At 39.4% G+C, this 14,600-nt stretch overlaps 1 protein-coding gene across 2 annotated transcripts in view; it reads left to right on the top strand.

The window, feature by feature from the left end:
• Positions 1-14,600, top strand: part of LOC124612795 (alpha-L-iduronidase) — a 244,535-nt gene that overhangs the window by 221,502 nt on the left and 8,433 nt on the right. For both annotated transcript variants that reach the window (XM_047141198.1, XM_047141197.1), the window contains exon 14: positions 10,098-10,240. In XM_047141198.1, the coding sequence (XP_046997154.1) occupies positions 10,098-10,240 (143 nt within the window). The remainder of the gene's footprint in view (positions 1-10,097; positions 10,241-14,600) is intronic.

Raw genomic sequence — 14,600 nt, 5'->3', positions numbered from 1 at the left:
GACCAGAGTTACACGTGATATGCAGAGATAACCTTTGTCAGAGATAAAACTTAACTATCGATCGTAATCTTGTCATGGATAAAACTGTCTATCAATTCTGTAGTGCTACTGTCCAAATATCACTAAGTTTCATGGTCTCTTCCTTCCGATTAAAATTATCCCTATGTTTATATATTTCAATTGCTTCTCTACAAAGCCGTGGGTAGTAGTTCGTCGTCGTAGATAAAATTTTTGTTTCGGAAAACTTCACTTGATGATTTCCTGGCTGAAAAGCGTGTTCTGCTACAGCCGATTTATCTGTTTTTCCTAATCGGCAAAGACTTCTGTGTTCTTTTAACCGTGTATTTACGCTTCTTTTTGTTGTTCCAACATAAACTTTACCACATGTACACGGAATTTTATATACGCCACTGGCTGATAGAGGAGCGCGTTTATCTTTTACAGACCGAAGAACATGACAAATTTTCTTCGTTGGTCTAAAAACTAACAACTCGCTTACAACCATATTTAGGAAAAACGGACTCATATATAAAGGACTCACGTCATTTTATAGAGAAAATTGAAGGTTTAATTCTGACTCCTGAAGATATTTTAGTAAGTTTCGATGTAGTATCTTTATTTACTATGATTCCAGTTAATGAAGTTATGGATTTTATAACGGATATTTTTCCAGAAGATCTGACTGCTCTTTTCAGACACTGTCTTACTTCCAGTCATTTCCAATGGAATAATGAGTTTTACGAACAACTTAATGGCGTAGCAATGGGTAACCCATTGGGTCCTGCAGTAGCTAATTTCTACATGGAGAAATTCGAACAGTCAGCCTTGGAAAAAGCAGATAAGAAACCATCTCGCTGGTATCGGTATGTAGACGATACATTTGTGGTCTGGCCACATGGTAGAGAAGCCTTAGGCGAATTTTTTGATTACCTTAATAATATAAATCCAAGAATCCAGTTTACCATGGAGAAAGAAAATGATAACAAAATACCGTTTTTGGATGTTTTAGTTATGAGACAGACGGATGGAAGCTTGAAACAACAGATTTTTAGAAAAATAACGCACACAGACAGATACTTACATAAAAACTCTAACCACCATCCAAAACAAAAAAGAGGTGTGATTACAAGTCTCATTGACAGAGCCAGACGGATTTGCACGCCGGAGTATCTAGACGACGAATTAAAACATCAGAAGCACGCTTTTGAGAAAAATGGCTACTCAAAGAAAGAAGTAAGCAGAATTCTGCACCCAAACAACAAAAAGCTTAAGGACAAGTCCGAAAAACGATGGAAGAATACAGTCTCTCTCCCTTTTATAAAGAAAGTAACGGATCAGATTGGAAAGATTTTAAGTAAACATGATATTAGACCTGTTTTTAGACCAACGAAGAAAATTTGTCATGTTCTTTGGTCTGTAAAAGATAAACGCGCTCCTCTATCAGCCAGTGGCGTATATAAAATTCCGTGTACATGTGGTAAAGTTTATGTTGGAACAACAAAAAGAAGCGTAAATACACGGTTAAAAGAACACAGAAGTCTTTGCCGATTAGGAAAAACAGATAAATCGGCTGTAGCAGAACACGCTTTTCAGCCAGGAAATCATCAAGTGAAGTTTTCCGAAACAAAAATTTTATCTACGACGACGAACTACTACCCACGGCTTTGTAGAGAAGCAATTGAAATATATAAACATAGGGATAATTTTAATCGGAAGGAAGAGACCATGAAACTTAGTGATATTTGGACAGTAGCACTACAGAATTGATAGACAGTTTTATCCGTGACAAGATTACGATCGATAGTTAAGTTTTATCTCTGACAAAGGTTATCTCTGCATATCACGTGTAACTCTGGTCACACCCACTTTCTACGATACATAAGTCGCTCTCAGACGTCCAACCCGTCAGTCGGCAAGACTCACCAGAGGAGAAACACCCCTCTGAAGATGTCCAGCGACGCACTGGACGAAACGTTAGGAGCTGAAGAGTTTCATGGACCACGACCTTACATCCCGCAAGGTTTACCAGAAGATACAATTAGAAGTTCATTGATTCTATTTCTAACCCTTCACTATTTTGATGCAGTAAGCTCACTGTAACCTCCTTTTTTACTGTCTTATATTTAGGCTCAAAATTTTCAGTTGTTTTTACTTCTTGATAATGGTAGCTTGAAATCTGAGTTTACACTTAAAAGGTTCTACCCTCACTTCAGTAAACAGTGTTATGCCTATCAGTGTCAGTGTCCCCATTCTCCCCCCCCCCCCCCCTTTCCCACCAGATATTCAGTTATCAGTACAATCCATTCCTGTTGAGATATATGGGATGCTTGGTAAAAACCCCCTCCCAATAGCATCAACAGCAATGTAAACTGTGTTTGACCCCACACTTGAAGGCAGCAACTGGGGTTGACTCCATGTTGACCTAATTCACAGAACTGTTCAACAGAGGCTGACCCCAAACTCATCATTTGTAGAGTCCATTCCAACAGTTATCTTTACAAGGTCCTCTCAATACTGTACCCTAATCACTGTTAGTACTGTTACCTGCTACATCAACTATTACAACATGATCCTTCTTACTGAAACCTTTGCCTTTTACCGTTTGGCTAATGCTTGCATCTGGCTTGAAGTAATTTGTGACCTGTACTTGTTTCCCAATTTTTCATACTGCAACTGACCTACAATCATTCTGTGATAACTATCTAAGAGTAGGATATTCCTCCTCTTTCCTATTTTTCCTTAAATCATTGGTGTCCTACTGAAAGCCTGCTGTGTCTTGGCTACACCTATTTCCAGTCAAAATGTTGTAGTAATATGTTTAAAAGAGAGTAAAGTTTTTCAGCTACAGCAGCTGCTTTGTAACTTTCCCCACAGCATTCTCTGTTATGTTTTGAGTAAGTAATAGGCTACTAATTTGTTTCACATTAATTTTAATTTTTGTGATTTAAACCTATTTGGTCCTCATGTTTTATTATTAACAGGTGACTATTATGTTCTGATAAACTAGTTACCATCCCGTTACATATAAATATCTGAATATCACTGGATCTAAGAACGATGTGTTAATGACTCTTACACTGCAACCTTCCATGCTCATTATAGTGAAAACCTTATCACTACTCTCTCGACCTACTTAATCAGACTTAAAGACATCTCATGCTGGTTACTTGTAAACTGTCTGAATTCCTAACCTTAGGGTTTGTAGGTATGATGTTGTACCACAGTACATGTTGAGCTCTTCAACACAATATTCATTAATAAAATTTTTATAGCTTTCCTGGCCACTTGTTGACAAACTGCTTATTGGTTTCTGTCTCGGGTTCTTCAGCTGATGCTCATCTGAAGATTTTTCTGATGTTTCGTCAGCATGAGTGGTTGGCATTGTCATAGTTTCACCCTCCATTGCTGGTGGTGGACTGGGGCCGAGCTCATGGCCACAGACTACATGTACCTGGCGTGCCGACATCCAAGGGCCTCTCCACAGTCATTTCTGGTGCAGTTCTCTTGCTACCTGCGACACAGTTTGTCCATGACATTACATGCGAGCAGTTCTTAAGATTGTTGTGCACCAAAGTTGATGGAGAACCATACCTGGAGGCCTTGCTTGGAAGGTTGGAACAGGTTGGTATGCTCTCACAAATGACACGAAACTCTGATTGATGCTGTGTTGCATTTGTGAGAGAGTTGGAGTCAATGAATTCTCCAGGCAGATGCCATGTCTTGCTGTAAACAAGCTCCATTGCAGATGTACATGCCAGGTTTACAGGTGTTTCATATGCAGAGCAAAGCTATGGGAAGTGCAGACATTCATGAACTTACTTGGCACATGAGCACTGCCTTCAGTGTTTGATGCTATTGTTCAGTCATGCTGTTGCTGGCAGGATGGTAACATATTTTGTAGGTACAAAATTTTGCCAGCTGGGCAAACAGATACAATTAAAACTTTCAGCCCCTGTCAGTGGTTATGTGCAATGGGCAACCAAACCTCACTAGTCGTGTCAATGTAAACATAGAGGCTATAGTTTCTGCTGATACGTTATTGGTTGGAACTGGCTCCAGCAGATGTGTATACTTGTCTATCGTAGTCAGTAAATATTGTTGGCTGTCTAGTGGAGGAAGCGGTCCCACCACATTGAGGTGAACATGGGCAAAGTGTGAGGACACATCTGGAAAATCACCTATCAGCATGTGTACATGATCTAAGATCTTACAGAGTTGCATGTTCATGTCCACTCACAGCAGTCCTGTTCCATTCATGGCCACAAAAAACGTTGTGACTCCAACTTGAATGTCAGTCAAACTCCGAGATGACAGAGATTGTGTAGTCTGTTGAACACTTGTCTTCAGAACACTTCACAGTACAGTTGAAAGTCTTCTCCAGTAGTGTCAGCTAGTTGCAACTGCAGGTCTGTGGTGTCATCTTGCAGCAGTGGATGTGATTTGGGATCCTCTTGTTGAGCCTTGGTGAGTACCGTAATGCTCACGGGCTGTAATATGCTGGCCACCACAACTTTGTTAATGTTGAATTGGCTAATAAATTCCTGGCAGTTATACAACCAAGAGAGAAGATGATACTGTTCCTCTTAAAAGCGTAAGTCAACAGCTTGCATTCCATGTATATGGTGAACTCTCTTGCTTCAATCTGCAGTCGGAAATACTTGGTTGCATCATAAATAGCCAAGAGCTCTCGAACATAGGTACTCTATACCTGTCGTGATGGTGATAACTTATGGGTAAAATATGCCAGTGGCTACCATGCATTGTCTATCCATTTTTTAAGAGCCATGCCAATAGCCAACTGACTGGTGTCCACCAGTAATGCTAGAGGAGTGTCAAGTTTGGGATGTGCCAACAGTGATGCTTTTGCCAAGCGTTGTTTCATCATTTCGAATGCCAGATGCATTTCCTGAGACAACTGCACAGGGAAACTGCTCTTGACTTTCGGCCCAGCTGGTACTGTGGTCAACAGTTCTTGTTTTTCCAGTGGTAAATGCCAACAGTAGAAATTAAGCATATCTAAGTACCTATGAAATGCTTCAATTGCATTCAGTCTAGGCAGCTGCAGAATGCCTTCAACTTTTCTGTTCAGTGGCAATTAACCTGCAGAAGATATTCAGTGTCCTAGAAATTCAGCTTCTGGCTGCCCAGACATACATTTGATCATGTTCAGCATGACACCATAATGTTCCAAATGCTGAGATGTTGGCCGTGTAGGTCCTTGGATGATGAAAACACAAGCATATTGTCTTAAGTACAGAAAAAAAAGTGGTAGCCCATGCAAGGTAGAGTCAATTAATAGCTGCTGGACGTGTGCAGCATTGTGTAGACCAAATGTCGTGAATTTTCACTCAAATAACTCGAATAACATTAAGCTCTGCTGCCACAGGAATCTAGATGTAAGCCTTTGTGAAGCTGAGTACACTAAATATTGTCACCTCATGAAATGTTTGGTTGTAGTCCATCAACTATGGTATGGGGTAGTGCCAGGCTCCTCCATTCATTTGAAATAAATGCAGGGCAGATGCCCATGGGCTATTTGGTGGTCTGATGATACCCTCTCACTGCATCACGTTACTCCCCCTTCGTGATGGCAAAGCACCCTGGCACTAACCTCATAGGCCTACAAGACACAGCTGGTTCATCCGTGGTCCCTATGTATTGTACAATGTCATGTAGGACTTGTTCTGGTGCACCTAGAGGTCTCCTCAAGGTCAGAAACTCTCAGAGCAACGAGCAGTATTCTTTACCAACAACTTATATTGCCTTGACATCATGTTCTGTGGTGTTTCAGGGTGCCCTGTGGCCATAAGTCCTGTAACATTGTCCATTAATTGGGCATCAGCCACGTTTGGCAAGAGTTTGGTAGTGTAACAAAAAAACCTGCTCCAATGATCACCTCACTGATGTCCGCTACTGAAAAATCCCACAGAAACTGACAACATAGTCTCAAGTTTAATTTTTCTCATTGTGTGTCATTCATTGCAATGATAGAATTGTTTGCAGTGAACAGACGTAATGTTGTTGATCACCTACAACAATGCAGTGACATCCTGCACAGAATACTCAGGTTGGAGCCTGTATCTATTAAATACTTCTGGGCAGATACTCTGTCAGATATAAACAGGCACCATGACATGGTCAGACAGATGGTGGGAATCAAACCCGGGCCGTTAGGTATGACATTCCAACCCACTGGCCACTCAGCTACCAGGGACGGGATTGTCCATACATAGATTGGGCTGATGATCAGCTCCTAGATCATCTGCAGTTATTGTTTTGGTTCATCTTATGACAATAATGTACCAATCTGAGCGCACAGCATGTCCACTTTTGTTGACAGAGCATTAAAATATAAGTGCTAGGCTGTAAGGTGTGCAGTTGCGCAACTACATGGCTCTGACACACAACTAACCTGGCTTGAAGTGATGGCTTCTAGAAAGCAGTCCACCAGTTGCACCACAGTGTCCAGGGGCATCTCCATTTCGGAGGCTTTGATCACTTTTACTTGCAATGGCAGCTGGCTGCTCCGTAATGTGTGTAGAAGATAGTTGGGTGCTGTCCCATTGTCAGCCTTACTCCTAAAGTGCCACAGGTACTGTGACAGTTTCCAATCACCCGCATCTTCCTGCATCAGTACTTGCTCGGTGTGGTCCTCCTGAAATGTGGTGACTCTACGAATCAGTTTTGTTTCTAGCCTGTCATATGCATTCACTAAAGACAGAGCAATATTGCTCTCTTATACATCTGATGCATAAGGCTGGTCTAACTAACTCTCTGCAAGTGTGAATTTGGTTGTGGGTGCTGTGATACCAGCATAACAAAAACTGGCCTCCACCTGAGCAAACCAGAGTACCAGATTGTTTGGCCAAAATAGGGGCAGATGAATTGCCAGTCGTTACACTGAGGATTGGTCCACCTGAAATAATGTTCAGTTACATATACTGGATTCAGTTTTATTGTAATGTTGATCAGTTAGAGAGATAGGTATGTTTAGTTGCTAAGAGCAACTCCAAAACCAAACAACAAAAGAACATAGACCTGTGTTATCATGTGGAGGCCTGTAGGACTCCCCCTGACGGGTTAGGAGTGCACTACACAAAGGAAGCAGCTATTCTGGCAGCAGAGTACTTGCGGAGTACTCATGAGGGCTTTTAGGCTAGATGGTTGTTTGAGGTACTGTGATGAACACTCACCAGTCGGTATGCAGCAAGAGAAGTCAGACCGTGGTGAGAGTAAAGACACCTCAACTGTAAACATTTTGTCAGCAAACTGTCAAAGTATTCATAATAAAGTTCCCAAATTATTCTTGGGACTGAGAGCTGGCTGAAATCCAAAGTGGAAAGCCCTGAGATATTTAGCGAGTCATGGAACGGATATCGGAAAGACTGATTAGAGGCATAGGAGGGGTAGTGTTTATTGCAGTTGACAAAAATATTGCCTGCATTGAGAGTGTGACAGTGAAGTTATGTGGTCATGTATAACAGCTGTAGGTGAAATCAAGTTAACTGTTGGATGTTTTTACTGGCTGCCCAATTCTGCTGAGTCATTCCTAGAGTTCTTCAAAGAAAGTTCATATCCAGTAGTGTATAAATACACTGGTCATGCAATACTATTTGGAAGTTACCTTAACCTATGCAGTACAGACTGGGATTTCTGTGTCTGGTACAGACAGACAGTCATGCAAAATACTTTTGAACGTGTTCCTGGAAATTGTCTTGAGCAGCTAGCTCAGCAGTCTAAATGCAATGGAAGTATTGTAGACCTTGTAGCTACAGATAGACAGGACCTTCATGACAGTGTCATTATAGAAATGAGGATTAGTGATCGGGATGTTATTATAGCAACTATGGTTACGAAAGTTAATAAATCAGTGAAGAAGGCTAGGAGAGTCAACCTGCTAGATAGAGCAGATAAGCAGTTGTTAGCATCTCACTTAGAGAGTGAATTGATGTCACTTAGTTCCAGTAAGACAGACATAGAGGAATTGTGTGCAAAGTTCAAACAGATTATGAATTGTGGTCTGGAGAGTTATGTGCTCAGTAAATGGACAAAGGATGGAAAAGATCAACTGTGGTTTAATAATAAAATTCAGAAGGTGCTGAGGAAAGCAATGGCTATTGCACACACTGCTCAAAAGAGAATGCATAAACGACGACAAGCAAAGGTTAGTAGAGATTCATGCATTGGTGAAAACATCTATGCAAGAAGCATACAACAACCATCACCAACATACCTTAGCAAAAGATCTGGCAGAGGACCTGAGAAAATTCTGGTCAACTGTAAAATTGCTAAGCATGTCTAAGGCTTCCATTCAATCTCTTGTTGACCAGTCTGGTGCAGCAGATGAAGATAGCGAAACAAGGGTTGAAGTTTTAAATTTTTCATTCAAGAATCCTTCACACAGGAGAATCATACAAACATACTGTCATTAGACCATCGGACAGACTCCCATGTGGACAACAGAGTAATAAGCATAGAGAAACAACTGAAGTTAGGGATATTGGTCTGTAATTTTGCGGATACATTCTTTTACCCTTCTTTTATACAGGAGTTGCCTGCACTTTTTTCCAATCACTTGGAACTTTGCGCTGGGTGAGAGAGTACTGATAAATGCAAGTTAGGTAAGGGAACAATGCCATAGAGCACTCTTTGTAAAACTGGATTGAGATTTCATCCTGACCTGTTGACTTATTTGCTTTCAAATCTTTTAGTTGTTTCTCTATGCCAAGGATGCTTATTACTATGTTGTCCACACGGGAATCTGTCCAATGGTCTAATGACAGTATGTGTGAACAATTCTTGAATGCAAAATTTAAAGGCGAAGTTCTTTTTGAGGAACACTATTGAGAAAATTTAGGGAACCAGCATTTGAAGCTGGCTGCTGAATGATTCTACTGGCACCAACATATGTTGTGCATAAGGACTATGAAGATAAAATTCGAGAAATTAGGGCTCATATGGAGGCATATAGACAGTTGTTTATCTCTCACTCTATTTATGAGTGAAACAGGAAAGGAAATGACTAGTACAGAGTACCCTCCACCCTGGTGACTTGTGGAGTATCTGTGTACTGTAGATGTAGATGTAGATACAAAAAGGTTACAAACTTAACATCGGCAGAGTGAACAGAAAGCATTTTAAATATAGGTAAATACAGCACTCTTGGTGGCAAACACACAACTCAGCGGTTGCTGTGACTCACTTGTTAATAAATATCACAATTTCACGGACACTAGACCATTTCACAGCATCAGAGTTGCTGAATAGCATGAATGATGTTTACGTGTGCAACTATGACAGTCGATGTGGGTAGTGGTCACTACACGTGTGTACCACATTCTCCAACCATGGGCCATGAGCAAAATTTGAGCCCAGTTAAATGGAGACTTAATCAAGAAGTTTCCATCGCAAATAAATTTCTACTAACTAGGATAATATTTATTACTGCAGCCAGTGGTAGCTTGTAGTCACACATCCACAATTATTTCACAAGTGGCTCATATGTGAACTTATGTTTATTGGAATGTTTTTGCTTCTATTTTCATGTACTTTTGACAGTGTCAGTTTTCTCTGTCAGTTATAGATTGACTGGGGTGGGGGGTGGGGGGGAATTATTTCAGCTAATAATACTAATATTGTGTTACAGCTCAGAAATGTCTTCAAGAGCAGCAGAAGTCCTCAAACAGTGTCATAAAGTAACCTCTACTTATGGTAGGACAGATTGTATGAATACTGAGATGACACAAAATAAGTAATTGCAAAAATATATGTGCTTAAACTACCATTGTTGAACTATGTAGTTGTGTCATAGCACTCACTATTTATTATACCGATATCTATTTCTTAGATTACAGCATGCTAATATTTCTGTAGCTGTAAAACAATATGATTTAGCTTTCATAAGTAGACAATTAATGTATATGATTTTAGAAACACTTCAATAATGAAACAATCTTTCTAGTGTCAACAACCACATTTTTCAACTGCAGGTGTCTTCTTTTGCATCTATATTTGAATAAAGGATATGTCATTAAAATGTAATTACCTATTTACATATCCAGTGTTAGTAACGAAACTAACGTTATTTGTTGTTCTAGGTGCATAAAAACTTATGAAATTGAATTTATGCATGTGTCCAGAGAGAATAAGGGCACCAGTGTGTTCAGAAGAATTAATACAAAGGATAGCATTTTTTTATCCTTTCATTTTGCTCCACTACTGCATCTTGGCCCTCAGAACGGTGAGATACTTCTCAATACTGGCCTATAATTTACAACAATAAAGGAAATTATGGTATGGAAGCAACAAAAATAAAAAAAAGGCAAACTCACTTACAGCTGACTGTTGTGTAGTATATAGACACAGCTTACTGATCCACTTTATTAACATATATTTTGAACCATCCATGTACCTAAAGGTTCTCCTTAAGGATGGGATCTATGGATCAAAATGAATGAATTTTATGCTGACAGGTTTGTGCCTAGTGGGTAGGTCTTGAATGAGGTACCTGAACTGATGTTTTTTTAATGTTTATTCTAATTACAATGGATGTTGTAACTATTATTTTTATTTTATTTCACTGTGAGAAAGTTCAGTTTGTACAAATGAATATTGTTGTGAAGAATGGTAGATTCCATGAAATTTTTGGAAGACTGGTTTCTGTCCATACCCTGCTGCCACAGTGTTCTTTGTCTAGTCTTAAACTGTAGGGAGACATGTGCAATACTGGCACTCTACAATGTACTTCTTAGTATTGCATGTCATCTGTCCAGCTTAAAGTGATCTTTCACTCTTCATCTAAGTTATCAGTGCTACTAGACTCACCAGACCTATATAAGGCAGGAGTTAACAGAACATTATCTGGAAGTGGCAACTCATGTATAAAGCAAAACATATGCATCATTCAGCAACATACTATAAAACATGAGCCTATGCTCAACTGCTTCAAGCCAATAAATTCACTACTTCAGAACACTGAATTTCTGTGGGTTATTTTAATAAAAGGCAAAAAGAACTGTTGTCCACACGTACAGTTCTTGGGACTTAATCATGGGGGTATCAGTGGAAAAATGATCTTATCAACTGGGACAGTGGAATACAGTTGGACATTACTTGGAATCCTGTCATTAGGAAACTCTATTCTCTACATAATGAGCAATTTCCTGCCAATTCAACAAAGAAGGATGACTGATTTGATATCAAGAAGGTGAGCATTTTTCCAAAGAGAACTTATTGAATAACATTTCAATTACACTAGTCTTATAACTAATACAAACATACATACAGTAACAGAAGAAATGGTAAATAATGTTCTTAATAGTTTTATTGAGTGGGTTTCTGCAAATGGTCTCACTCTCCATTTCAAAAAGACCCAACACATTCAGTTCTGCACATCAAGAGATACTACACCAGTGATGCATGTGACATATGGTGAGGATTAATAACTAGTGTGGAACCTTCTAAAATTTTGGGTGTCAACACTGATAAGAATCTAAACTGAAAAAAAATGCCTTTTGGGACTACTACAAAAACTTAGTTTAGCTACATTTTCACTTTCACATATGGGGAGAAACAAATAAGTAAGTTGACCTATTTTGCACATTTTCTTTCAGTAATGTCATATGGAGTAATGTTCTGGGACAACTCATCTTGGAGAAAGAAAGCCTTGTTGCTCAAAAACACACTGAGAACGATATGTGGTGCCCACCCATGATCATCCTGTAGACATATGTTTTGAATACTGGTTCACAGTACATTTGTTCCCTCATGAAGTTAGTTGTTGATAATCCACTGCAATTCAAAAGAAACAGCAATGTGTATAATTACAATAGTAGAAGAAAAAATAACATTCATTACTCCACATTGTCTCTGGTACAAAAAGGGGTCCAAATGCTGCCTCCAAAGTTTTTGATCACCCAGCCTATAATATATAATGTCTGACAGGCAACAAAGTTAAATTTGAAAATGAACTGAAAAAGTTTCTCCTTAACAACATCTTCTATTCCACAGAAAATTTTCTTTTTGTGATATGCAAAAGGTGGTGGTTAGGAATTACTAACTCACATCTGTAATTAATCCAATATAGCCCTTTTAAATGATCAGCTTGTAGCCATGTTTACATATGGAAGTGTAACTTGAATGTAAAACATCTCATTCCACATCATTATGACTAATTGTACAAATGATCCATTGCACATGAAACTAACTAAATAACTACAGTAAAAATGTGTGTGCTCAAGTAACACATGTGCAGAAAATTGTGAATTTACCATAAATGTGCTGATGGGGACTTGATAGAAAAACTCGGTGTACTTTTTTCCAATTTACTCCTGGAAAGTGTCAAAACATTTTTTGCTAAATTATAAGGACAGCAAGTTATGGATAGCTGGCAGTTTTATTAAAAATATCTGAAACATTCAGAATGCTATGAATGTATTTAAAGTAACATCAGAGTACAGGGAATTTATTTTTTTGTTAAACTGTATGCTGTGTCATACAGACTGACTGTGATGGTTTATTCATATTACATAAGATACAATAAAATAATAAGGTGGTTTGTGAATGTGCAGTATAATTTGCATAGGAAATAAATGCACCAGAATAAGGAGCAACATGCAACATCTTTTTGACTGCAGCACGGTCAGTGGTTACACAAAAAAGTAAATACCAAATCTTGATCTATGAGATCCACATGCATCTTTTTCCAAAGCCTAAAAAGAAGAAACTGAGGCAATGGTTAATAAAATGTATGAACAATTAACACCATTTTGGAGAAAATCTCTTGTGGAAATAGAACAATCACTGTACCCTGTGAGCTGTCAATTACTGGTACAAAGGTTACTGTAAAGAGTACCTGTGTCACCATGGTTCTGGAAGAGAGAGTTGTTATGCCGTCTGTTGTGGGTGTCCTCAGTATTTGGTGTCATTTGGTTTCTGAGCAGCCCACTGTCAGTGTGACACTGTCTATATGTTTAATTTTCCTGCAAGTTACATGGCATGGTTTGAGCTTTTGGGGTATTTTGTGCTGGAGTATGGTATTAACTGGGCGGGTCACTGATGTGGACCACATGGTGTATGGGAACCAGAACTGAAGCTTGTTTAATGGCTAAAAAAAGAGTCAACATTATGACTGCAAGTAATGTGAGTTGAAATCTGATTAACAAAGCCATAATCATCTCAAACCATAACACTTAATCATATTGAGTCCCAAGTCCAGGCCCACGAAATGAGGTAACAGTTGCATTGAATAATCATTGCTTCAAGGCTTCAGTAACAATGTACAAACTGCCATTCCATCTCCAGATTAGGTACTTATTTCCTGTAGAGGTCTTACAGCCATCCCAGTGTGACATGGTGGCCATGATTCCAGTGGTGATAGCTGCTGAAGACTGTACAACACACTGAGGTGACAAAACCTCATGTCAGACCTCATTTTGCCTGGCACAGTGCAGCAACTTGATGTGGCATTTGAAGTATTCCTCACTCCAAATGCTTGCACAAAATTACAAGTAGATGTAATTAAACTTTGCTCATTTGGACAAGTAAACTTCAAACACAAACATTCTGCTATTTTTGGTGTGTACAACAAAAGATAATGAATGTTCTCTAGAAATTCTTCTTAGTAATACGAAGGAAAAGTTCATCACAAACAGCTGTCCTTCAAAAAATGAAAATAGGTTGTTGACAGCTTAGATTAAGTTCTCTTGACCAATGAAAAGTCTATCTTCAAAACAAAGTACATATTCAAAGTTCTGTCTCACAAGCAGCATGACTTATTCATGGTGGAGAACACCAAGGCTCAAAGCAAAAGCCATGGGAGTGCATCTGTCCAGGTGAGGAAGGTGATGTCCAGATGATGATGGTACGTCAGTCACAGGCTGGCTAAGACAGAAATGACTCTAGCTAGCTTTGTACTGGGAGAAATATTCAGATGGTGGAAGGTTAAAATTTTCATATTGGCAATGAAAGTTACAGCAGATGCAGCAAGAGGTTTATGTCTGGAGTGACCCACGTTACTATCTTCTGTGCTGTCTGGTTGGTTACCAGAAGGCCAAATCATTCACTAAAATGGCCCAGTATGTTCTTCAAACCAACTGCAAACATTTGTAACCTGGTGAAATGGTGCATTGTTATCCATAAAAATTCCATTGTTGTTGGGGATCATGAAGTCCATGCATGGCTGCAATGGTCTTCAGGTAGCTGAACATAATCATTTTTAGTCAATCAGCAGTTCTATTGGACCAGAGGACTCAGTGCATTTCATGTAAACACAGACCTCACCATTATGGAGCCACCACCAGCTTGCACAGTGCCTTGTTGACAACTTGGATCTGTGGCTTCATGGGGTCTGCACTACACTCGAACCCTACCATCAGCTCTTAGCAACTGAAATCGGGATTCATCTGACCAGTTGTCTAGGTTCCAGCTAATATGGTTATGAGCCCAGTAGAGGTGCTGCAGGTGATGTCATGCTGTCAGCAAAGGCACTTGCATCAGTTGTCTGCTGCCATAGCCCATATTCATCGTATGTTCCACATTGATTTCCATGGTTATTTCAAGCAGTGGTGTTTATCTTTTAGCACTGACAACTCTAGGCAACT

The sequence above is a fragment of the Schistocerca americana genome, chromosome 4 (genome assembly GCF_021461395.2).
Source record: "Schistocerca americana isolate TAMUIC-IGC-003095 chromosome 4, iqSchAmer2.1, whole genome shotgun sequence".
Classification (NCBI taxonomy): Eukaryota; Metazoa; Arthropoda; class Insecta; order Orthoptera; family Acrididae; genus Schistocerca; species Schistocerca americana.
This window is presented reverse-complemented; position numbering and strand designations above follow the sequence as displayed.